General features: G+C 42.6%; 1 protein-coding gene across 11 annotated transcripts in view; it reads right to left on the reverse strand.

Annotated features, from left to right (window-relative positions):
• tun (tungus) overlaps positions 1-26,205 on the reverse strand; it is a 285,848-nt gene that overhangs the window by 57,106 nt on the left and 202,537 nt on the right. For 10 of the 11 annotated variants that reach the window (XM_068383106.1, XM_068383102.1, XM_068383098.1 and 7 more), the window contains one exon: positions 24,833-24,874. The exons of the other annotated variant lie outside the window; for it this stretch is intronic. In XM_068383106.1, the coding sequence (XP_068239207.1) occupies positions 24,833-24,874 (42 nt within the window). The remainder of the gene's footprint in view (positions 1-24,832; positions 24,875-26,205) is intronic. 11 annotated transcript variants of the gene reach the window in all.

Here is a 26,205-nt window from a genome sequence, read left to right on the forward strand (position 1 = left end):
AAGGACTGGGAGCGGGGAGTGACTCCCGTCACAACCTAACACATTACATTGAATAATGCTCGAAGCCATGGGAGGTCATGGGCTCCTGAGGAACTGAGAGGGAGGTCCTTAGGAATACACAGACCCTTGGGCTTAGGAACCTTGGAAGGTTTCTTAGCCCTCTTGTCTGTAGGAGGCTTCCCAACAGGCAAGATCGGCACGGGCCTACCTTAGGGATAGGGTCTGGGCATTGTCACGGGGGCGACTGATGTCTCTGAGGCAAAGGAAGCCTTTAAAACTGGAGAGACTGATGGACATCTCTCCTGGCAGAAGGGTTACCATAGGAGGGGTGACCTCCTGCAGCCAAAAACAGAGATGGTATTTCATCCGAGGACAAAGCAACTACTGGGCCGAGACGAGGGGGATTTCGTGAGGATGGCAGACCGTGAGAACCCTATCTAGAGCGAAACGCTGGAACGTCAAGCACTGATGCTCCAAACGTGTGGCGCGAAACTGTTTTGTCGCGTGATGTAGCTGATGGATCGTAAACCCAGGTCGCGTGACCCATAAGAATCCATGCAACGAGGACCCTGAGGAACCTCGTCACTAACTCGTGTAGGGTGTATAACAGGATGAGAGCTGCGAGAACCCGGAGATTCAGCGTAACGCTGGTTGCATGAGCCCGAAAGCTACGCAACACTAGAGTCCGAAAACTCTCTATCATGAGGGTGAAACTCTCCATGAAGAGGGTCCCGAGAACCGACAGGTTCAGTGTGGTTATGAGAACCAACAGGTTCAGTGTGGTCACGAGAACCGACAGGTTCAGTATGGTTGCTTGAACCCCTAGGATTCACTCAACGAGGCGAGTACTCCCTGCTACGAGAACCCAATGGTTCAGCATAGCGTCTGGAACGAGAGCCCACAGGCTAAGTGATACCGGTGTTATGAGACCCCGAAGGGTCAACACAACGGGAAACCACCGTTTTCTTACCACAAGAGCCCAAAAGCTCAGTGTAACCTGGGTTGCGAGACCCCGAAGGTTCAGCGCAATGGGAAACCGAGGTTTCCCTGCCATGAGGCCCCGAAGGGTCAGCATGACAAAAGGCACGAGAGCCTAAGGGCTCAGCATAACCAGAGTTACGAGACCCCGAAGGGTCAGCGTAACGGGAGACCGAGGTCTCCCTATCACGGAAACCCGAGGGTTCAGCATGACAGATGGAACGAGAGCCCGAGGGCTCAGCGTAGCCATCGTTATGAGAGCCTGGAGGCTCAGTGTAACTGGAACTCGAAAGTTCCAAGTCACGAGAACCCAAAAATTCAACGCAACGGAGACCCGAAGGACTCCTAGGGTCATGAGAACCCACAGGATCAACATGACAAGAGCCCGACAGCTCACGATCACCCCAGGCCACAGGGTGATTGTCACGAGACCCCGAAGGGTCAACGTGAGGAGAACCAGCAGGTTAAAGAAGATATCTCCTCACACCCTGAGGAGGAGAACGTCCAAGATGGAGAGGGATCACAAACCGTTCCACCTACTATACTCCGAAGAGGAACGCACAGCAGACTCCACCTGAGGAGGAGACTGATCCAGCTCGAGAGGTACCTCCTCCAAAGGGGAGGTTTGTTCTCCCGAAGGAGAACATCGCTTAAGACCAGGCTCTCCCTCCACCCCTAGAGGAGAACAGTAAGCATACAGGGACCGCCAATGCTCAACGGCGGTCTTCTCTCGCGAAAGGGAGAATCGTTCCCCCGAAGGGGAAACCTGCCTCGGAGAAAGCTCTGCCACCACCCCTCGGCGTCGGAAATAAACTCAGAGCCTGACCGACGGGCAGCAGCGCCTGCGCCCACACAAGGAGGATCAACCTCCACGGAGGAAGGAGATGACTGCCTTCTCTCCACTCCCAACTGAAGGAGCTCAAAGAGAGCTTCCTTCGACGGGGGACCATTGATGCCCAGCGATAGCCAAAAGGATGCATGATCCGAGAAAGAGCAGGCGCTCCCTGAGGGAAGGGGAGGAGCCGACTTACTAGGGGAGTCAACACCTTCACCTATCCCACAGGGTTGATCTGGAGTCACAGGCCCTGCGCTGCTGCTCGGCCGTACCCTGGAAGGGCTTGGCAGAGGAGCAGCTTCAGAAAGAGATTTGGGGGTAGAAGAAGCAGAAGTCTGTGACTTCTTTGATTTCGAGGAAGGCTCCGAAGGCGAAGAATCATGTTTAGACTTCTTCTTCCTACGCCTGAACTTCTCTCACTGGGAGGCAGGCCACTCCCGACACTCAACACAGTGTCATCCAGTGAATACAGATGGCTCCGGCAAGCTGGGCACAGGAGGTGAGGGTCCGTCTCAACAGATGTCATGAAGGTGCAGCTAGAGCAGCCTTCAGGACCTGGACATGTCCGCATAACGGGACTGCAAGCACACACACCTGTAACAAAAGAAAAAGAAAAAGCTAATTAATAGTCAAGGCAAGTTACGTTACGGGAGAGAGCCAAAAGCAAAAGTGGTTACTCAGCCGACTGGTGTGAGTGAGAGGGGTACTGGTCTACCGCTCACCAGCTAATTAGTGTATGGGGGTAGTTATCCCTCACTAAAATTGTCTTGGCTAGTTTTCAGCTTTGCCTAAAAGTAATAACTCCTATAAATAGCGAAAGGTTTGTATTTGCGGCGGAACAATTGATAATCAGAGCACTTGGTAGAAGGACTTCCGGTATACAGTACTGTATTTAGAAGCTTGCCCCTGCCTTCCTTTTTCGATTTATGGTTTAATATTTCTATAAGGTTGTTGATGGGTACACTATTTCCACAATAAAATTATGTTCAATTTTCTGGGGCTTACAAGGTACAGTACATTAATGTAACATTTACCATTTGCAAAAGTAACACAGTATTTAAATGTTCATGTTCAATACAACCAGTGATATTAGCAGTATATTGAAATATTCACAAGTAGTTCACTTATAGAGCCATTCTGTCATGATAACATTTCAAGTTAAAATCTGTACTTTTCCATTATATGCTTAATAATTGAGCTAGAGATGTCATGGGCCTGACAGTGAAATCGATGCCGCATATGGTGCAGGACAGCTTGAGGAATACGCCAGAAACCACAGCAATTCCATCATTACCTTCATAACACCATCTTCGACAACTTTACTAGCGGCGCTATTCATCGCAAGAATTATGATAAATTTAGCAAGACAAGTTCTTCCCAATCGATACTTACAAAGGCATTGAGGATGACGACCATGATCCAAGAAGAAACCTAGGTGACATTGGTGTGGCAACTCATCCACGACATGGGATTACGATATAAAACCTCACTGAAGAAGATTTATGTGAGGGTTGTGGTGGCCTATTTGGTAACGTCCCTAGCTGGTGTTTGCCAGACTGGGGCTCGAGTCCTGCTCAAACTCGTTAGTTCCTTTGGTCGCTGCAACCTCGCCAACCTTTTGAGCTAAGGATGGGGGGTTTGGGGGAGCCTATAAGTCTACCTGCTAGGTCATCAGCAGCCATTGCCTGGCTCTCCCTGATCCTAGTTTGGATGGAGAGGGGGCCTTGGGGCTGATTACATGCATATATGGTGAGTCTCTGGGGCATTGTCCTCCTTGCTGGGGCATTGTCACTGTCCTTTACCTCTACCATTCATGAGCGGCCTTTAAAGCCTTTAAAAAATAATCCCTGGACATAACATACTGCCGGAGTGTGCTTTCTGGGCACAAAAAATGGATTTTGAGCAAAGCGAAAAATCTATCTTTGGGTGAGATAGCCATGTCGTCCTGATGGAAGGTTCCTTTAGGCAGCTTTCTAACGGATATTTAGCTACAGTGATACTCCCAGAGAATTAACCATAAGTCTCCAGAATTCTAACTCCTGGCGCGAGTATCCTTTATAACTTTAAGGATATCCCATAATATCAGGGGACGTATTTTTGACATGACACATAGCAATCTTCACCCCGAATAGATTTTACTCTTTGAGGGGGAAGAGGGGCGAATGAAGGGGAGCCGTTATCAAGGTACCCGGTGGACCCACTCCCTATACTGCTATGGCCCATCATTCCTTGTTGCATTTAAGCAGAAAAGGCCGCAGCGAGTAGTTTCGGGTGGGGTCATTTTAAGGAAGGGTGGATCCATAAGGACGACATGGTTATCTCACCCAAAAATAGATTTTTCGCTTTGCTCAAATCCGTTTTTTGGGTTCAGCCATGTCGTGCTGATGGAAGCTTACCAGAGAATTAACTTGAAATACTATATCTGTGGGTTTGTATAAGTGCCTTTACTTTGAATGAGTTCCTTATATGGTCTCCTAGACCTTTATATATGACATTATCATTATCTGTCATATCCACTAAGCTTGGAACTAGCTTAGGGCTTCCTTCCCCCTGCAGGGAAAGTGTCGACTTCGACTATAAGGATTCAAAGTTTGCATCTCCATAGGGAAGGACGGTAAATCTCAGCAATCACCCTTCTCATCCCTTGGAAACCTGTACTCTGATTTCAAGTTGGGCCCTTCTAGGGTTTAATTAAAACTCCAGTATGTTTTATTCGTCTGTAACTGAGATAGCAGCAATAAGACGCAAATACGTTTAGTATTTTACCTTGTAACTAGATTATCAATATAGTTACAATCAGGTATGAATCTGATCCAGCATTGAAAACACATCAGGGTCTACATTTTCTCTTGTCGAGAAAATATGTAATTTCATCGAAATGATGGCACTCAATGGAGATGTGAAACCAAATCTGACTGATTCATACAGGTTTTAGAAATGCTTGAACACTGTGATGCAACGTTCACTCGGCACTGGTGTTATCGGTCAGATATGTACCTATATGGAAGTGTGTTAATCATCGTTGTGATTTGCACTCGAGGGTAAATGTACCCATGCACCCGACGCACTGGAAAGTCCCAAAGCAGTTCACTGTTCGTCGCAGCGCCTAGACGACGGGTTTTTTTAAACTACCCGCCGCCACCACAACATGTTTCATTTCATGTACTTGCTTCGTATAGAGTTGGAAAAAATTCCGTGAAGAAGCAATTTTCTTAGGATCATAACCTGTGGGTGAGCTGTCGGGATCCACTCTGCGAATAAGTAGGCCAGCACTGCTCTCTGTTATTTCAGGGACAGATTTTGATCCTGAGGTTTCACCTCGGAAGAGCTGTCCTTCCTTGAAGTCTGAAGTTCTACGAAGATAGACCTTAAGACACCCTACTGGCATAGGGAGACATCTTCCTTCACTTGGCAGTTTCTCCAAGGACCCCACCTTTGGTGGGCAGCTCGTTTTTGGCGAGAAAAGTAGGATCAGGGAAAAGATTCAGTTCTCCCTCTTCTGTGAACTGAAGATGGCCTAAATCCCTGATAGGGCCAATATTTCACTAACTCTAGCCCCTGAGGCTATTGCGAACAGAAAATTGACTTTCTGTGTTAGTTCCTTTAGAGTACATTCCTCATTGTTTAGGTTCGAAGCATAGTGCAAGACTTTGACCAACGACCATGTAATGGGCTTTGGAGGGGTTGCCAGCTTGGGTCTAGTGCACGCTTTGGCTCCTTAAAGAAGGTTTCGCATATGAGGTCCGTCTCAAAGACGTACAGAAGAGGTCTAGTCAGAGCCGACTTACACGTGGTTATCGTAGTGGAAGTCAGGCCGCGTTTAAGTAGGTAAGAGAAGAAAGAGAGACAGAAACCTGTTGAAATTTCTGTTGGTCCCCTTGTATTCACAAGGGTTACCCCTTTCTCCCCAGACAATTCACATTGTCTCCAAGTTGGACTTGACTTGTACTCTACAATGAAGTTGGCCACATTCTTCGAGATCCCAAACTTTTTGTTCGCTGCTAGGGCGAAAAAATCATGAGATGCATGTTGTTGGTTCTCGAGGGTGAAATATAACAGTCGACTTCTGCACCAGTTTGGATAAAACTGGGTACGGCAGAGGAAACAGCTACAGTTTCAATTCTAGAACTAGAGGAAACCAATTATTTTTGGTCCATTTGGGGGCCACTACAGGAGCTGTTCCTCTGAAGGATCTTGGTTTGTCAAGGACTTTTAGCAGGACATTGGTTGGTGGAAACACATAAATTTGATTCCGTCCGTTCCAGTCGGGAGACATAACGTCTATCGCTTCTGCTTAAGGTTCTCGTAAGGGGCTACATAACGAGGTAGTTTCTTGTTGTCGCTCGTTACAAAGAGGTCGATCTGCAGTTCCCGGACTTTAATAAAAAATAAAGGAGAATGAGTCTGCATCTAGGGACCTTTCTGTCACTATCGGCTTTCGCCTGGATAGAGCATCCACCGTCACATCGCGGAACCCTTGAAGGTGAACTACTTGATAAATGCCATCTTCTCTTTCTTGCCAGGCAGATGATGGCTAACATCACATGATTATTGTGAGGTGAACTCGAGCCTTGTCGATTTAGACATATTACTATCACATCGTTGTTGAGGGCCAGTCTGATGTGGACTGTTCCGCAAGGGGATAGTCTCCTCAACGTCAGGAGGACTGTCATAGCCTCCAAGATGTTGATGTGAAAGTTTTTTGAACTGGGACGATCAATTTCTTGCCCTTTCATTTCATGCAAATGGCCTCCCCAATCTTCCAGGGAGGCTTCCGTGTGTATCACCACTGATGTTTGTGGTGGTTGCAAGAGAATTGTCTGTGCTAGGCTGCGTGCGCAATCAGGTCGGTGTCAACCTTACTGATCTCTTCGAGCGTTTGATGCGTATCTTCTCCAGATTCCTGACACATTCTTTGGCTGTGCTTCTAGCACCGGGTCTGTCCTACTGCGAACCGGAGAGAGCCCGGTACTCTTTCCTGTTGGCGTCTTGAAATCCTCTTGTGTTGGATTAGTCTCTTGACAGATGCCACTATTTCTCTCCTCTTCTTTAATAGAATGGAGAGGTGGTGTGACTCCAAGTTCCCATGGATTCCTAACCATTGAAACTTGTGAGCTGGAGAAAGGCGAGACTTCTAGCGATTGATCTTGAAGCCCAGGTGTTCCAGGAACTGGATCACCTTTCCGGCTGCTTGCAGACAAGTAGTATTGGATGCTGCCCGCACCAACCAATCATCTAGGTATGCTACTACTTGTACTCCTTCGGAGAGTAGGTGCTAGACAATCGTGTCCGCAAGCTTTGTAAATACCTTGGGGGCTATGTTTAGTCCAAAGGGCATGGCTGTGAAGACAAATTTAGGAGGAGAGGGGGCAACTGACTGGTAGGTGCCAGTAAGAATCTGCCAGGTCTATTGTGACTGTATACGCCCCTTTTTGGTTGAAGGGTCCTTATGTGTTGCAATGTAAGCATCCGGAACTAGTCGTTCTTGATGAACTTGTTGAGTGGAGACAAGTCTAGAAGGACACTGGGTTTGTCCTTGTCTTTCTTGGGAACACAAAACAGCCTTCACTGGAATTTTGATGGACTTCGCTTTCCTCATTACCTTCTTGTTCAAGAGTTCTGAAGTATATTCTTCCAATAAGGGGGTGGAGTGTTGGAAGAATTTTGGAAAAGTGGGGTGGATTTTTTGTTCCATTTCCAACCAAGTCCATTCGTAATTTGGCTGTGGACCCAGGGATCAAAGGTCCAACGATCCCAAAAATGGAAAAGTCTGCCTCCTACCTGGAACCTCTCATTGTTTAGAGGTTCCTGAGGACATGTTTCCGTGACCGCGTCCTCCTCCACCATTGGGGGGTTTCCGGAGGAACCTCTTTTTGGGCCCTTACCTTTGTAGGGCCGAAATGTGGTCGAGTGCCTTTCAAAGCCTGGATTAAACACAGGTGACTGGGTACCAGCTGTTGAAAGACCATCTGAAAGGTGGTTTACGGCTGGGCTACCATTTGAGGCACCGTGGTCGTGGTCACGGTCGGAAATTGTGCAGTTCTAATGACGATTTTCTCTTTGAGGACATGCCCCACTTTTGGAGAGGGTTCCTATTCTCTGTGGTGGCTTTGGCAATGACTTCTTGGACCACTTCTTGTGGGAAAGGGTCTTCGCCCCAATCCATCACAAGGGTGGGGCGTTATTAAAGGCCTGCACACATTTCCAAGCAGTTCTGATGAGACAGGGAGGCGGCAAGACTGTCTTTCATCTCCTGTTTCCTTCACAAAGGATGTTTCGGCAACTTTGGAAGGTTCTCATTAAACTGCTGGCCTGCTATCTCCAGGTCCAACTTCGAGACGGAGAAGGTTAGATGTACCTCTTTCCAATTCTCCTCGCAGGTGGGCATAGCTAGAGATAATGGTTTGCATTTCTCTAGTATTGGGAAGGGTTTGCCCTCTTCGACTGCTCTCATGACAGTCTAGGCCTCTGGAGGAAGGAGCAATGAAGGTTGGGTGCTTCTTGCTCAATGCTGAGACTTTATAGTTAGTATATCCAGCCCCTTTCTGGGTCTTGGCAAGGATGGCTTGTGCCTTGTCATGTTCGAGGACAATGACTTCCTTCGGCATAGTCTCCTCGCGGGATGTAGGTTCATCTCGCAGTCTCACGTAGCAATCTGGGTACGCTGAAAGCTGGACCAGAATTGAAGGTCTTCAAGGGAATTGGACCCAACTTATCAGAGATATAAAGCTTCCCATTCAACATGGGCATGTGTTCCGTCTACCTCTAGGGGTTGGTTCAGAACAGTGAGGGAGGTCAGATATTTTAAGGGGCTTAGCGGAGGCCCTGGAAGCGCAAGGTCGTTTCCTTCCCTGTACCTTTCTCTTCATCTCTTTGAGATCTTGCTTATTCTCCTCTTGTTCCTTCTGGAACAGTGTCAGCATCTGCTGGATCGACTCTAGGAGCGTTTCGCTCCTGCCGACCTGTCTAGCCAGTTGGGGAGTTGGGGTTGAAGAGGTTGACGGTATAGGTTGATATGCCGGCAAAGCAAGCTGAGGGACCTCAGTCAACGTCAAAACGGATCCTTCTTCCTCCGTGGGTGGTTAAACCACTCCTTATTCAGGGCCTTCTTGCAGTAGGTCCTGTCCAGTGTCAATGGACACCTCTGACATCCGATCGTGGTGGATGTCCAAGCTTTGCAGTGCCTTGTTGATATCCATGTCTACTGTCCGTTGGATAGAGGGAGGCTGGACCTGTGCCTGAGGCACAAACGTATTCGATTGAGCCTTAGGGAACAGTAGGCACTTCAAAGATTTGTTAGGTAAGTAAGGTCCCGGAAAGTTCTTCTGGAAGCTTCATATTCACCTTTGATGGGTTTCCCTTGCTGTATCCCTTGACTCTGTAGTGTCAGGGATATCTTTTTACAAAGCCGTCGGTCAACAAGGTCAAACGATTGGAGCGACCCTTCGGGTCGCAGAACCTCAGGGATCCAGATAAAATGCAATGCAGCAGGGGCATAAAACCTTTACATTGTGTGCCCACAAAAGTTCTTACTCTTGTGATTGCAGAAAACACCTGTACACTTCGCCATTGGCTCCTCCTGTAAGGGAGAAAAGGGTGAATGAGTACTTAGTTGCTTATATCAATGATATAATATATGCTTAAAATACGGGTCCCAGTACCTCAGGGATCCAGACACGATGCAGCGGGGGGCACGAGACCTGTACATCGTAGGCCCACAAAGTTCTTTCTCTTGTGGTTGCAGAACACAACTGTACCTTTCACCATTGACTCCTCCTGTAGGGGAGAAAAAGGGGAAATGAGTACTCAGTTGTTTATATCAATGATATAAATACACGTGCTTAACAATAGTATTTCTACTATTATTTTTAATAGCTCAGGATAGTAAGCTAGAAAAAAAGTAGGAAAGACACATATCTGTGTTTCCTCTCCAGGCAATTGCTGTGACCTCCGTCACTATTAATATTTTTAATTTCCTTATTCGGAAAAATGCAGAGTGGAATAACTCTCGTACGTAGAGCCGGAGTCAGTGAATATTTACACTAACTCCTCCACTTGTAAAATATTAATACTGCACGGTAATAATTAGTATCCCGATGATCTAGGATTCATCAGGATGTTGAAGGAATACTTCACCTCAACATTTTATTCGGTCTCAACAATAGACTGTGAAAGGATACACATTGTATGTTAGAAAGATTTATACTACTGTATCATTGTATACTGTAGTTTTCTAACTGCTGTATTGTTATACTGCCGGAATACTAGCTACTGTATTGTCATGTACTGTAGTTTTACCAGTACTCTATCGGGGTTAGGCTACCTGATAGGGAGAGAGAAAGAATGGGAAGGAGAACTCCGTATTATTATAGTTTAGTACAATAATTAGGAGTGTAGGGGGCTACTGCCTTCTACAGCCTTCTTCCCGGAATGGGAATTCTAACGGAAGGGGAGGAATACACTGATTCTAGCTTCCATCCAGCCACAAATTCTGTTGCCGGCTGTACTGCTGGTTACAAGGTTTATGGATGGCAGTCCAAGAGAGGACTGAAGAATTCTCAACAGTATAATGGGTTTCCCACCGGCAACTGTCAGGGCCGGCTCAACCTTTCCCGAAGCTTTGCTTCTGTTGGGGAGTTGGTTGAGGCGGTAACCTAACCGCCATTTGTAGGAACCCGGCCGGTAACCCAGTCAGCCCGGCAAGCAGGGATGATTGTAGAATACCGGCCAAAGGACATTTGTGATGGCTAGGCCGGCACTAAAGGACAGAAGGGGGAGGGAAAGGGTCTTATATTTTACAGAGGAGAAAGGTGGCGGAAAGCATGCCGTCTACTTTCGGCTGTAAATTAAGGAAGCCTAGTTCCTATACCGGCGCCGTCATGGGCAGCAGGGGAATAACAATTCCCTTGCCAGTGACATTGCTGGATATAAGACATATCTTCTAGTCCACAAGGGAGAAAGGAGGCAGCAATTATGTCGTCCACTTTCGGTTGTAGACTAGGGAAGCTTAGCTTCCTTTGCCGACAACGTCATACCCGGCAGAGGAACAACAATTTCTCTGTCACTGACAATGTCGGTTACAAAACAATACTCCCTGAGTTACTGTCATACTTCGAAGCCGGGATACTAGCCGGCAAAGAAGATCGCCAGTAAAACACTTTCCATGTCAAGCCGGAGTTAACAACTCGTTGGCGATGACAGAAGATAGGGTTGCCGCCTGGGATGGCGGCACTCAGGGGGAAAGAAGGGTTTATCCTCTTTTCTCTAAAAGAGAAACGTATCGGATTATACCAATAATTCTAGGGGATATATATACCCCTACCGAATTGATAGAAACAATACTAGAGGTTAAAAAATGGGATTAACGTTACTGGCGTATACTAAACAGATTAGGCTAGCCTAACTCAAGTGAGGACTACGGCTACAAGTGATACCACCGAGGCCCTATCGTATACGAAAGAACGTTATAATAAGAAGAGGAAATATTATAAGTGTATCTGCAATCTTCACTAGTATAATTTTGCCTAACTAGCTAGAAATTTCTTATAGCTAAATACCAGGAGCGTTGCACTACTAACTAAATGATTGCATTTATGGCGTGCGATAGCGGTCCCAAGATGGCCGCCTCCGATGGCAGTGCTCCACTTAACACACCTAAATTATGTTAATTTAACTGTGAGACGGGAGCTATAAAATTATACACAGGAAAGAATAAATACTCAACTTTCCAGAGGATGAAGATGCTGGAGATTGCATGATAATATTCCTTGAAAATAGTAACAACATCGAGAGAAACGAGGGAGAGCACCGTGCTTAAATGCTACTTTTAAAAGGGATGATGGGCCGTAGCAGTACACGGAGGGGGTCCACCGGGTACCTTGATAACGGCTCCCCTTCATTCACCACTCTTCCCCCTCAAAGAGTAAAATCTATTCGGGGTGAAGATTGCTATGTGTCAATCAAAAATACATCCCCTGATATTATGGGATATCCTTAAAGTTATATTAAGGATACTCGCGCCAGGAGTTAGAATTCTGGAGACCTATGGCTAATTCTCTGGGAGTATCACTGTAGCTAAATATCCCTTAGAAAGCTGCCTAAAGGAACCTTCCATCAGGAAAACATGGCTGAGCCCAATTAAACCACTAAAGGAAGAGGTTAAACAGGTGATTTACCTGGATGAGACCTGGTATATCACATGGATGAATCCCACCAATGAGTGTGTAGACAGTATTTAGACAACCACCAGTAATGCATACAACCATCAAGTTCCATCAGGAGAAGGGGAACACTGCGTAGTAGTTGTCGGTAGCTCAACCTAGGATTTGTTGAAAATTCTTTTTTGTTTCTCCAAGAAAAACCCAGTGGCAACTATCGTGGGGAGATAGATGGGATCATTATTCCTTCGATGGTTGACATTATAAATTTTACCATCGCTTCCTAATTTTCTATCAAATTTTGGGAGTAAAAGTCAATAAACCAAAGTTCTGAAGATGCAATATAAACACCAGAAGAGTACAAAAATAACAAATGTTATCATTAAATTTCCATTATCTAGATAGTGAAGGAGAGTGAATTAAAATATCCTGTGTATTGAGGCCCTTTGCGTCTACAGGCGTAAGAAGAGATGATGATTGTTTACACAGTACTGTATACATGTACTGTAATTCATCACTTTTAAATGTACAGTATGTCTATGCTAATATCATGGTCAGTGTAAACATTGCATTATGCAACAATCTGTAAAATTTGTGTATATTGCACATATATTTTTGGCTAAATATTATCATAATATACTGAATACAGTGGTATTAAAGATATCAAGAAAATACAGCTCATATATAAAAAGATACTGTATTCAATGAAACCTATGCGACAACAGGCTTTAAATGGTTAGTAGAAGCAGTCTAGGCTTACTGATGGAAGGACAATGGTAAATCTATAGTTTTTGGGTAAACATCAATATAAGCAAGGCTTCGAGAGAGAAGCAATACGAACATTCAGGGAAGTTCATGGAAATCGTATGAAATAATTAGCTCCCCTAAAATATAAATGCCTTGAAACTGCATGTAATAAAAGAAATTCCTAAAGATGCAAGATAATTGGTGGAGTCTTTAATTGCCATCTTTTCATGCACACTTTACAGTAATGAAAGTTCTTTGAGGTGTCCTTTTAGCCTCTGGCTGCACTGGTTTTGACTTTTTACTTCTCAGCTATTCTTTTTGGTCTTTTTCTACCTAGCCATCCAACCATTTTACTTAGTTCCAAATTCTACTTTGTTCGTGTAAGAACAGATCCATATGGCAAGCTTACAAAAGTAATATAAAGGCCCAAATAAACTATATGAAAATAAGTCCTCTTCATTTTTTGTTACACATCCCCTGAATTCCCAATACTATCATCATGATCAAATACAATATGTACTATCACTGATTTCTGCACTTATAACATTTATCATGGGTTGAAAGATCAACTTCATTATAACAGATGTTAAAAGAAGATTTTAGAGAAATTACCATATATGCTCACCGCAATATGTTCAGACCACCAAGCACAAGCCATGATATTGTTTGATGAAGAATTCTCGTTCACACAATAATTTCTTCAAAAGCTTTATCATCATTAAAGAATTTCCTTCATGATAATAATCTTTAATAATAGAATAATTTTTATTTTTAAATACATGCTCAGTAGGCATTCTATTAAGGGGGAAACTCAGAAATTGTCAAAAACATTGGTTACATGATTGGTGCAGAATATAGGAATGGTTATTGTCAAGTGATCACAATGATAAGCTACTCCATTTAAGAAGCTATTTCCTAAAAATATCAGGCAATCAAATGTGTTGCTATTCCATAAGTGCGCCCAGAACAAATCAAGTGAATTTTTTAAAGTATCTGTACATATGGGTAATTACCAATTTGAATAAATTTTATTCTGTGAAATTCAAGGAAAATTAATCCAAGGGTCGTGTAAGTGGGCGTGACGCTAATACTAAATTGAAAATTTGCAAGCAAAATTAAACGTTTTGTAGCACAGCAACGACTGGCAGGATGCCAAGCATTGCTAATAAAAAAATAACAAGTTTACCAATCACATAATTATCTGAGCAGAAAGGTCTTGCAGATAATAATTATGTACACCCTCACTAAACTAACAAACTCTAAGGACAGGGGAGAAATATAGATATCCCAATTTGGGTTCTTTTATGCAATTGACAGTTCACCACTGTACTTTTGGAATATGTTGCTAATTCTTTATCTTTTTTATTGTTATTTTTGTCTTACTTCATATTATATGGGGCACTGTATTCAACCGTATATATGGCCCCAAAATATTGTAGTTAGTATATAACATGATCAAATGGAGGTGGCTCATTACTTTTGCTTGGAATAACCTTCTCCTACAAAAGCTAAGAACTTTTATCTTTGGGAGTCAATTAAATCAGGGATATTCGTCTTTGCAATTATGGTAGTTATGCGTGAATGTATCCAAATTGTTATAACCTTGGTTAAATACATATAAAACACCAGCTAAAAAAAAAAATATGTAAGATGCGACTACTGTACATCTGTCAAATACGCTGCATACTAACTGCATCAAAATTCATGGCATAATTTTTTCAGATATGATGGTCATATACAGTATTTTAGCACCAACATCAAACAGTACTGCATGTCCAAAATTTTGATAACTCATGTAAAGGCTAATGTTTGAAGATTTAAAAGGAGAATAAAAGTGGCACTGCAGTATAGATAATTTTTGGGATTACAGAAAGTAAAGACTTTATTCTAGTTTTATCAAGGTAATGCAGTTAGATATGATTGACAATAATTCAATTAAATATTGATAATAGGGGTATTTAAGAAATTTATGCCATTTTTAAAGAAATCAGCTAAGGTTGTAGATAATAAACATGTACTAATATGCTCAAATGTGACAGTATTATCAACATCAATTTGTAGATTTTTGGAGATGCTAATACCCCAGAATAAAGGTAGAGTGCTAATTCACATTCTACAAGAATGAGCGTAATTAGACAGGTGTATTGTATACAAATATAGGCAACTCTTCTCCCAAAATGTTTCCTCAATATTATCACAAGCTAATTGGATAAAAATGCTGTATGTGGTTAGAAACAATGTAATGAAATGATATAAAAAAGTAACTTATGGCTGGTCTACATACTGTACTAAATATGCATGCACTTCAGCCATAAGAAAAAAGAAGAGAGTAATAGGATAAGTACAATGATATAGTGTATTTTAAAGCAAACCATAAAAAAGACAATTGTAGTGGTGAAAGTTATAATTAGCTTCATCCCTGTGAGTCACCTAACCACAATTGGTTGTGAATACTACCTGCCTGCCAATGACTGAAGTGGATTTAAACAGAATCATACGATTAAAGCTCTAATGAATTACTTTAGGGGTTTAGACTTGATAAAGGCAACAAAATTGACAAGAAAAAAATAAGAAATAGTGCTACAGTATTTACAAAATAATCATATATATTTCTGTCACATATCTCATCCAATTACCCAAAAAAAAGTACAGGTCGCAAACTTTTATTAGAGCATAATTTTCTGAAGAAAATACTTCAATATTTACTTCTCAAAGACGGTCATTTAGTTAGCCCTAATTGCTATGAAGAGTAACTCCAAATTCATATTGTCATAAAAGAATAGCTTAGTACAGTATTCTAATACAGTTCTACTTTATCATACTGCAATATTCAATTAATGCCAGTTGTATTCCTACTAAAAGCTAATGATAGCTTTTAGAGGAATTCAGGAGACCTTATTAACAGAAGCAGCATTAGTTGAAAGTCAATAAAACAAAACAAAAATCTTTTTTGGGCTCAAGCCATGACGCCCTGATGGAAGGTTCCTTCGGTAGCTTCCTTGGGTATATTTAACTACAAGGATATTCCCAGAGAATTAAACCACAGGTTATCACAGAATTCTAACTTCTGGTGCGAGTATCCTAAAGGTTTCCCTTTAAGACATCATATATCAACAGGGGACGCATGTATTAACACGCCACATAGCTATCTGCACCCCATATAGAGTTAACACTTCGATATGGAAAGGTGGAGAATAACTGGGGAGCCGTTCCACAGTTACACTCGTCCGTGGCTACTTTTGGTACTCGAAACGTAAACAAACGGGCGCCATTGCTAAATGACGTCACGTCCGTCCTCATCCTTCTGCTTGTAGCTACCTTGCTTAGACGGATTTCACCTTGTGCGATTTTCATCGACTTGCATCGCCGTTATGTCTCTACCTTCAGCCTCGCCTTCCTCTGGAAAGTTGAGTACCAGGTTCCAGTATTGTTTAAATAATCTCTGGCCGTAAAGTAACTTATACTTTTCGTAATATTTCGTGTTTTGTGGCGGAGCTGTGCTGCTACCAGACACGCCATTTTATGGCGACGCTGTTCTCTTGCATGCCTTATTTAGCTAGTCAGAACAGCTTTTTCCGGCCTCTTAACTAATTGATATTGTTAGTTATTTAGTCTTCATAGCTAGGAACTTCATATATCGTGTTTTAACGCTCTATTATCCGGTCATCGTTCGACCCCATACTAGATCGCTAGCTTAGCCCCTAGGCTAGATTGCCTAGCACTTGTGTTCATGCATGATATATTCCAGTGATCCTAGGTTAAGTTATGAAGATAGTGGCATTATTTATCATACTGTTAACTGTGATGTAAGTGTTTTTCGCCTTCAGGGACCATATAGGAGACCGGTTTGATTGCGTTCCTTTCTAACCTAACCTAAATGTAGGAACCCCTATATGCTCCCTACATCCCCTGCCTACGGGCATTCCTTCTGAATGGCCAAGCTTCCCCTTCTATATAGGGGAATCTGGTCCACAATCAGAGTATTTATCGCTTCTCTGTCTACCTTAAGGGAATGATCCCCCCTTAGGGTTGCGACCGAGAAAGAGGAACGGCTCTGTCCTTCCTCAGTTGCTTATGGTTAGGTTACTTACCCTTCCCTGCAACTTGCGATGTCTTTCAGCCTACCTAGCATGGGGATTAACACTCCTTATCTAGGTTAGGCCTTGGGGGGGGGGGGGGCTAGTTCTGTACTTTTATAGTTTGAGACATTACTCTTGCACCGTTCTCATTCTGGTTACCTACCCTAGGCTAGTGAGCGTCCTCCCTTTCCTTTGGTGGCCGTTCTTGTACAGAGCCTCCCCTATGGAAGACCCCTCTTCTTCTCCCTCCCCACCTATCCCTTTGCTGTAGGCTGGCCCATACATAGGCTTGCCTATAGCCTACACATCTGTCCCTAGTCCTACAACTCCTCCCTTGGGTGGAGTGATAGGGCTATCTTGATCTCCTGTTGAGCAGGCCGCTCTGGTACACATACCCTTCATAGCGTTCTATGGGGGTAGCCACTGGCAGCGATTTGTTCAACAGGGGGTTCCCCCTCTTGAGTGTACTTTAACCCTCCCTTGGGTTACCCTGGCACCCGGCCGGCTGCCGGCCCCCTGCCATTGGATGCTAGGAGTATCTACTCCTATCATGTGTACACTCTCTCTGGAGGGATGCCGGAGGGGTATGTGGTCTTATCCCTCCAATCCCTCCTTATCTGTCTCTCCATCTCCCCTGGTGCCGATCCCTTGCCGCCTCTACTGCCGGCGATATTGCTATACACTTTGGTGACTCTCTCTCATAAGATACCCTCCCTCCTCTAAGTCGTCAGCCTTCCGTGTGCCAGGGGGCTGCCGCCTTCCGTCGGCATACAACCGATGATCCACCCCTCCCTTACCTAGTTTCGGTTGTCCGACCTTCGGGCCGGCCTCCGGCGTGCCGGCATTGATTGCCAGCGGTCTGGGTATACTACCATATACTTCATTATCTTATGAACTGATCACCAAGCCGTCAGCCTTCGGCTGCCGGAGCCGCCGGCGTTCCGCGGTCGCCAAGTTGGTATTATGCTTAGATTCTCAATGTGTCTGTCTTAATGCCTTACACCCTGCTGGAGCGGCCTCCGGCATGCCACCGGCCTGCCGGCGCCCTCCGGAGGCGCCAAGGGACATGCACCCCTTCTACTACCTGTCGACAACATGCCGACAGTCCTACAAGTCCCGGAACTTCAGATCGATCTCTTCGCAACGAGCGACAACAATCAACTTCCTCGTTATGTGGCCCCGTACGAGGACCCCAATGCAGAAGCAGTGGACGCCATGTCACTGGATTGGAACAGATGGTCCAGGATATACCTGTTCCCGCCCACCAACCTTCTGCTGAAAGTCCTCTCCAAACTGAGAACCTTCAAAGGGACAGCGGCCCTAGTGGCTCCCAAGTGGCCCCGGAGCAATTGGTACCCCCTGGTCCTGGAGCTGCAGCCCAAGCTGATCCCCCTCCCGGGCCCAGTTCTCTCTCAGCAAGTACAGAAGTCGACTGTCTTCGCTTCATCACTGAAAGTCAGGGACCTTCATCTCATGATTTTCTCTCCCTAGCCGCGAAAAAAAGGTTTGGGATCTCGAAGAAAAGTCTAGACTTCCTCGAGGAATACAAGACCGAATCCACACGACGGCAATACGAATCATCCCGGAGAAAGTGGGTCTCATTCGTCAAGGCAAAAAATCCTACGTAAATCACCATTGATTCTTGCATGTCCTTCTTCATTCACCTTCATGGACAAGACTTAGCAGCCAACACGATTTCTACCTGCAAATCGGCTTTGACTAGACCACTACTGTACGCCTTCCAGATTGATCTGTCCAGCGATATCTTCAATAAACTACCAAAGGCATGCGCTAGACTACGCCCAGCACCCCCGCCAAAACCTATCTCCTGGTCCCTGGACAAGGTGCTCCATTTTGCCTCTAACTTGGACAACGATTCGTGCCCTCTCAAGGATCTGACTCAAAAAGTTATATTCCTTTTTGCTCTCGCCTCGGGAGCCCGAGTCAGCGAAATAGTGGCATTATCAAGAGACGAGGGTCATATCCTGTTCATAGATACAGGAGAACTTACCCTCTTCCCTGATCCAACGTTTCTCGCAAAACACGAATTACCCACCAAGAGATGGGGCCCCTGGAGAATCTTCCCCCTGAAGGAAGATGTCTCTCTATGACCAGTAAAGAGTCTCAAGGTCTATCTTCGAAGAACTTCAGACTTTGGTGGAGGTCAACTCTTCAAAGGAGAAACATTGGGTAGCGACCTGTTACTGAAACAACTAAGAGCGAAAATCACCTACTTCATTCGCAGAGCGGATCCTGACAGTACACCCGCAGGTCACGATCCTAGAAAAGTCGCATCTTCTCTGAATTTCTTCCAGAATATGGATTTCGAAAGCCTCAAGAGCTTCACAGGATGGAAATCTTCGCGCGTTTTCTTCAAGCACTACGCGAAGCAAGTGCATGAAGTCAAACATTTCGTGGTAGCCGCAGGTAGTGTTATGAAACCTGCCGTTTAACTCTGCATAGAACAGCGAGTTACTTGGGACTTTAACTCTACGGGTGCCTGTGTTGACCCTCGTGTGATACATAGTGATTTCATGGACACTTAGTGTTTCTAATAGACTGTTCTTACCAAGGTGAAATGTCATAGACTTCACATGAGTGCCACATGCCTTAGGGCATGATGTGTTTTTTTTTTCTTTGATAAAGACTGACGTTCCTCTGGAACTTGTGCTTTCTAATTTTGAAATTTCTTTCAGATTCAAGATTGAAGTCTTCTAATTTCTATGTACATTATTTATTATTGTAAATTAACTTTACATAACTTATTGCATTTATTACTGCTATAACCTGCAATTTATGAAATAAAATGTCTATTTTATTACTTGTGCATCTCTCTTCGCTCCTATTTACACTATGAAATACATGAATGTCATAGTTTCATTTACCCCTTTCCTTTGAAATGAGAAGAATAATATATTTTGTCTGTATTATATACTCACCTATGCTGTGTAATATTCCTAATTGAATACTTACCTTCGCCATACCTTCGAGACCAGATTGTTCTCTAACCATGGAATATAGTGATTAACTATCACTCATCTACTCTTGAGAATGTTCCTACACGAATATTGACCATTCTGTCTTGTCTCCGAGTCCTTCATGAACTCTCCGCAGGGTGAGTAGCCCTTCGATGACCACTTTGAATTTTGGTATACCCCGTTGGGACTTCTCTGCCAGGGGGGGCAGGAAGATGGATCCCCACGGAACCTCTACCGAGGTCACATTACATACCTCTATTCAAAGCCCTTGGCACTTACTCTAATAAGGGGAAATTTTCCACAATACATTGATTCTCTGGTACTCTTCCATCAGGACGTCATGGCTTGAGCCCAAAAAACGGATTTTGAGCGAAGCGAAAAATCTATTTTTGGGTGAGATAGCCATGACGTCCTGATGGACCTTCCCTTCTATTCTAGTCCAGCCTTTCAGGCCCTGCCCTGTCCTGCTGTATCATGGAGATTAGCAAGGAGCTGGCATCAGAATGAGGACGGACGTGACGTCATTTAGCAATGGCGCCCGTTTGTTTACATTTCGAGTACCAAAAGTAGCCACGGACGAGTGTAACTGTGGAACGGCTCCCCAGTTATTCTCCACCTTTCCATATCGAAGTGTTAACTCTATATGGGGTGCAGATAGCTATGTGGCGTGTTGATACATGCGTCCCCTGTTGATATACGATGTCTTAAAGGGAAACCTTTAGGATACTCGCACCAGAAGTTAGAATTCTGTGATAACCTGTGGTTTAATTCTCTGGGAATATCCTTGTAGTTAAATATACCCAAGGAAGCTACCGAAGGAACCTTCCATCAGGACGTCATGGCTATCTCACCCAAAAATAGATTTTTCGCTTCGCTCAAAATCCGCTAATAATACCAGCATGTCATTATGGTATGGATTAAAAAACAAAACAAATTGCAGTACTTTGTGCCTGATCATTAGCCTGCATGTTTAAGTCAGCTTTCCTGACCAAATAAATATTTTAAAATGTAGGTTTAGTTTTTGTTCTTAAGAACAATACAGCAATTGCCAATCTTCACAAAATTAATTTTAGGGTTAAAAAACCTAGTCAACCTAAGAAGAGAAATAACTTCTTCAACTGAGCAAAGCAGAAAATGCAGGAAGGATACAGAGATGATATCCTCTATGAAACAGAGTACTGTATCGAACAAAGTCATGAGCATATAGTCATTAATCAAATTAAGCTTTAAGAATCCAAACCAACCAAGAAAATAAGAACATTTCTGCATGGATTGAAACAGTAAACAAACAATCTTATCAGTATTGACAAAGAAAACAAAGCAAAAGATCTAATTACTGTAAACTACAAATTTTTACTACAATTTGTATTTCTCCTAGCTATACAAACTCGAGTCATTTATATGGGGTTACTGCTAATCATGTTTTCTACGACTGGCCAATAAAAGTTTTGTTTGCTTGCACCATGCTTCGTTGCTGGACAACCATACAGTAGTGCAGGGGTTGGCAACCTTTTGAAGATAATGTGCCACTTGATAATTGATACCATTATTTTTACTACCTTGTGTGCCCGTTGTTATTTTTATCACTATATAGAAAAATTAATATTTTAATTGTTCAATATGTAGTAAAAATTTTAATCATAATGTATTTTTCTGAACTTGCATAACATAAATGTGATAATTTTGTTGCATTTAGTACTATTTGTTACAAAAATATCTTATATTTCAAGTTTATACCTCACAATATCAAAGAGATCCTTGCCCCTGCTTCCCAAAGGACAAAGTTGAAATTCCAGGTGAATATTTAAACACCTTGAGTTTCACACAACCCTTCGAGTGATCCATTGTAAGCCTACTGCGATGGGGGCTGAGGATGTGCTTTGATTAATGAAAGGAAATCATTGAAGGCCAAGCTTTTTTTGATAGTAGGTATGGAGAACATAACTTGCCTAGTTCCTACTCACACATAGCCATGACTGCTCTTACTCAGTGACGACTTTACTCCAGATGGTCTAGGCCTACTCGAAATCTCTGTGCCAGGCTGTCTAACAGGAGTACAGTAAAGGCAAATTTTTCAGCTCTAAAAGTCCTTATCAAGAAGTGACTTCTCCTTCCTTATCTTTCCTAGTGTGGCTTCCTAGACTATTCAAATTCAGAGATAAGTGCCAAAGTCCTGTTTAACTGATGTACAGGAAAGAAGGGATCAGACTTTCAATTTCAAAGTTGAGCTTTCTTCTTAAAAGGCCATATCCCCCAAGGATTTATGGGAAGCCAAGGTTCCTCTGACATTGAAGGGATTCTGCATACTCATAGTACAGTATTCTGACGCTAAACACCACTCACACCACTATCGTATCTAGCAGAGACGTCACTTCTCAGAACGGGTAATTATTTTCCACGAGGAGTTAGGCTCTCATCCAAAATTTGGTTTTGAGGAGGATCATTCTTTCTGAAAGCAAAAAAGGTGGACGAGACTATTTATAGTCAGTCGAGGTTGTAGAGGAATACTTCATGCATTGAGATGCGTACAGTAACTTCCTCACACGTAGATACAACGGCACGTTCAGACTTAAGCTAAAATTCTGGATAGAGGAGGGTTTATTATATTCGACTTCACAACGTTATTAGGCTTAGAAGGAGACACAGAGCAGCTTGGCATTGAAAAGTCTTGGGAGGTGGACACAACCGAAGTGGTCACTACCCTTGAAATAAAGATATGGTATGTCATTAAAATTCTGATGCATCCTGGGAACTCTCATGGGGAGATCTCTGCTGAGGACCCCTGGCTGTACGAGGCAGGCCTTGCTCGTTATCTCAAACTAGAGGCTGGTAAGAAGGGTCTTACAATAAGGGTGCTTCAGTAAGGGGAGGGGAATGGCAAGCTCTACTCCAAAGTTACAACAAGAATGCTGAGATGCTTTCACAGTTCTAATTGGAGATACTTCCCAAAGCAGAACGATCTCATCTCTATAATCTGACATATATAGAGCTCTGCTGAACTTAATCATAGGCAGGAGGGGGGAGGAAAATGAGGCAAAACAAGATAATCAGGAGCTGATTTCAAGTTCATATTGTCCTGTGTGTGTGAAGAAATTTCATCACATGCAGAGATTGCAACGAGTGGTGACGTCATCGTGTGCAGTAAAGGCGGCATGTACAGCTTCGTCTGGCTGAACGATAAGCCTGGCTGAATTATGAAAGCCAGCAGCATCTGCTTTTGTTATACTTTATTTTCTAACTCTAATAGGCTTGGAAAGAAAGGACAAATTAAAGATATGCGTGGATTCGGTAGGCTTTGGGGCGTGGACGCAGCCAAAGCTGTCCAGTCACCCTTATCATAAGCTGTTAAAGGGTTCTTAAGACTGTAGAGATCTGACCTTTGGACCCTTACGAATACAGCACAAACCTAGTTTGTGAGAGCGTGTTGAAGACTGCAAAATGTGTCTTCCAACAAGGTTGCTTCATGACTAAGGAGAAAAGCTGTCTCAACTCTAGAGTACCCCCAACAGGAATGTGAGTGTGCTTTTCACCCTTGAATGTTTTCTCTTCGTAATTACGATTAATTACTGAGACCTGTCTCAAGGCAAGAATCTTTTACAAGTACCAGCTCATCTATGGGTGTCATCTATTGTATTTAAAGTTTTAGGGAATTCATATAAAATAGTAAAAGGAGGTTTTCGCAAAATAGAATGAGATTCGTCTCCAACTCTAGTTGGGAGAAGATGCAGTAAAGTCAAATCTCGTTAATTTTCCTACTATAAGGAAAATATCTCTCCCATTGGGAGCAAGTCCACTCCCTATGGTAATTACATGGTGATTCTCATGAACATCTCGTCTAGGCAAGCGAAACAAAAAGGACGTGTGTCAATGACTACCCGGCTCATAAGAATGCCATATTGGTTGCTATCCCATCCTAGGTAAAACTGTAAACCGAGAGTTACTAAACATTAAGCACTCACTCGTAGCTCTCAGATAATGAATAGTAAATCAAGTGACCGTGAATAAATACAAACGCAAGTCCAGAGCACTAAACACTAAAAGGGTAGGCAAGATGAATCCAAAGGGCTTGATTGTAGAGAGGAAATAAGAGCACAACCTCTTCACTTTGCAACCTGCATTGTTGTGGGGAGATGTGAGCAGGAATCCTCTTGCTCCATGCACATGCGCTATGGTTGCCCAGCAACAAAGAATGGTACAATCAAACCAAATTCTTTATTGATTAGTCATAGAAAACATGATTAACAGTAACCCCATAGAAATGACTCAAAAGTTTGTATCCGCATAAGAATAAAGCAGATTTAGCTTTAGAGGGATGAACTTAATGGTTATTAAATAAAACAGAAGAAATACAAGTCTCAGATCTATTAAAATTGCTTATCTAATGAGTTTCTAATTTAAATAAGCTCATAAGATCCAAGAAGAAAGATCACTTTGTTGAAAAAAAAAAATTTCAAAGCCCTATCATCAACTGAAAACAGTAGATTTCTAATTTCTTTTTGATGTTTCTAGGTCAGGGGTTCCAAACCTTTTCGTTCTTCTGTACCCATTGGACATTTTTACAGATTCCTGTGTACCCCTTAAATTGGGATGAAAAAGATATAATGAAATTTATATAGTGATATAACTATTATTCAATCTCAATGCAGATTACATTGAGTATTGCACAGTACTGGCTATTCTCTCATATCCAATGTAACCCTTGAAGAGTGAAAATTTACCACAGGGGGACATGTGCTCCAAGTTGAGAACCCTTCTAGATAGCAAAAAGCAACTTTCACTTAGATTTATAAAATAGCCATTAAACAAAAAGAAGCTTTAGCATTTAATCAGCTTCATATTAATTTTCATATTCTGTTCATGTCAGTTCATAAAAAAACTCCATCTTTGAAGTAAATATTAAAGCTCAACTATTACTGTACAGTATACTTTATTATAAAAAATATGAAAACTGTAGCACAAATCTTTTTGAAGTACCATAATTCATAGACCAATGGACAAAGCTTAGGAATATGACAAGACAAGCACTCACACAAATGCACACACAGCACGCGAGTGTACCTTTTCACTCGGAGCAACACATGTGAAGATGTTAGAATAATCCTGGAACAATGCAGTAGAAAAGGTTTATAGAATTGTACAAGAAACAATTGGGGAAATGTGGAAGGAAGAGCTACTCTAAACATTACAAAATAGGGTAATAAAATATATAGCATAACCACAGGGTGCTCAGTTATCAAATGATGTACTACACAAGCTACTTCCTCCCAAAATCAGGCCTGGATAACACTGAATATTATTGGCCCTTCTAATTGGTGACTTATTTAGAACTAAATAGTTGGATATGTTATTTCTGATTACATATATAAATCTATTTTTGAAAGAAAATGACAGATTTTCAGTCAGTTGCAAGATCTTGAGAGACTTAATCTTTAGACAATATGAAACAAAATTTTATCTTTATAATTATCATATTCTATCTTTTATCTACTGTATACGTAAATTGAGATATAATAAAAAAAAAAATTTTGACAAACAAAATTAAGTCAATACAAATTTAAATTACTGTATATTTTCACATAAATATCTTATACTAAAATATATTTACAGTACAATAACACAATTTTAAAAGAAATTTTCACTACTAAGAAGCATTATATCATTCTCTAACACATATTAATAATAATAATAATAATAATAATAGACAATGTCCATATGAGATCAATAGTGTCATAAATGACCAACAATGTACACACATTACTAGCAAGCAAACTGAGAAATTCTGAGATATGCAAACAGATCATAAGTGCATATTCAAAGGGGAAGTGGCCTTACCAACTATAGTATAGTACTGTATAGACTACATGGGAAAGAAACTATCTACATCTACACAAAAAGGGATTTTACCAGCTTAGTTTAATTCATGTTTACACTGAATCAACATCAGACAGGTTTAAATGAAACATGGCAAATTTGGAATTAATTTGTATTTTTCCTAATACAAACCTGGAGCTATTTATAAGGATATACTCTCGGCGAAGCTGATAGACGAGTCATGATAATTTTAGAAAAGGATAACCACCCTAACCACTACTTAGCACCCACTTTGCTTTCCGGCAGGGGTTTCTTGGGGGATAGGGTTGGCGGGCCAATTTGTATAAATAGCTTCAGGTTTGTATCATGATGAAAAATACAAATTACTTCCAAATTTGTCATTTGTTCTGACATTATATACAAACACTCTGCTATTTATAGGGATAACTTCAACTCCTACGAGGGAGGAAGTTCTTGCCACCAACTGGCTTTTGCATTTAACCCGGGGTTCTCTCTCTTACAATATAGATTGTAGGTAGTAGCCTGCCCTTGCTAAAATAGTTGTGCTTTGCACAATTAGAAGCTTGCGGGAGCTCTGTGTTTGTGATACTAGGAATGTG

The sequence above is a fragment of the Palaemon carinicauda genome, chromosome 11 (genome assembly GCF_036898095.1).
Source record: "Palaemon carinicauda isolate YSFRI2023 chromosome 11, ASM3689809v2, whole genome shotgun sequence".
In the NCBI taxonomy this organism is placed as follows: domain Eukaryota; kingdom Metazoa; phylum Arthropoda; class Malacostraca; order Decapoda; family Palaemonidae; genus Palaemon; species Palaemon carinicauda.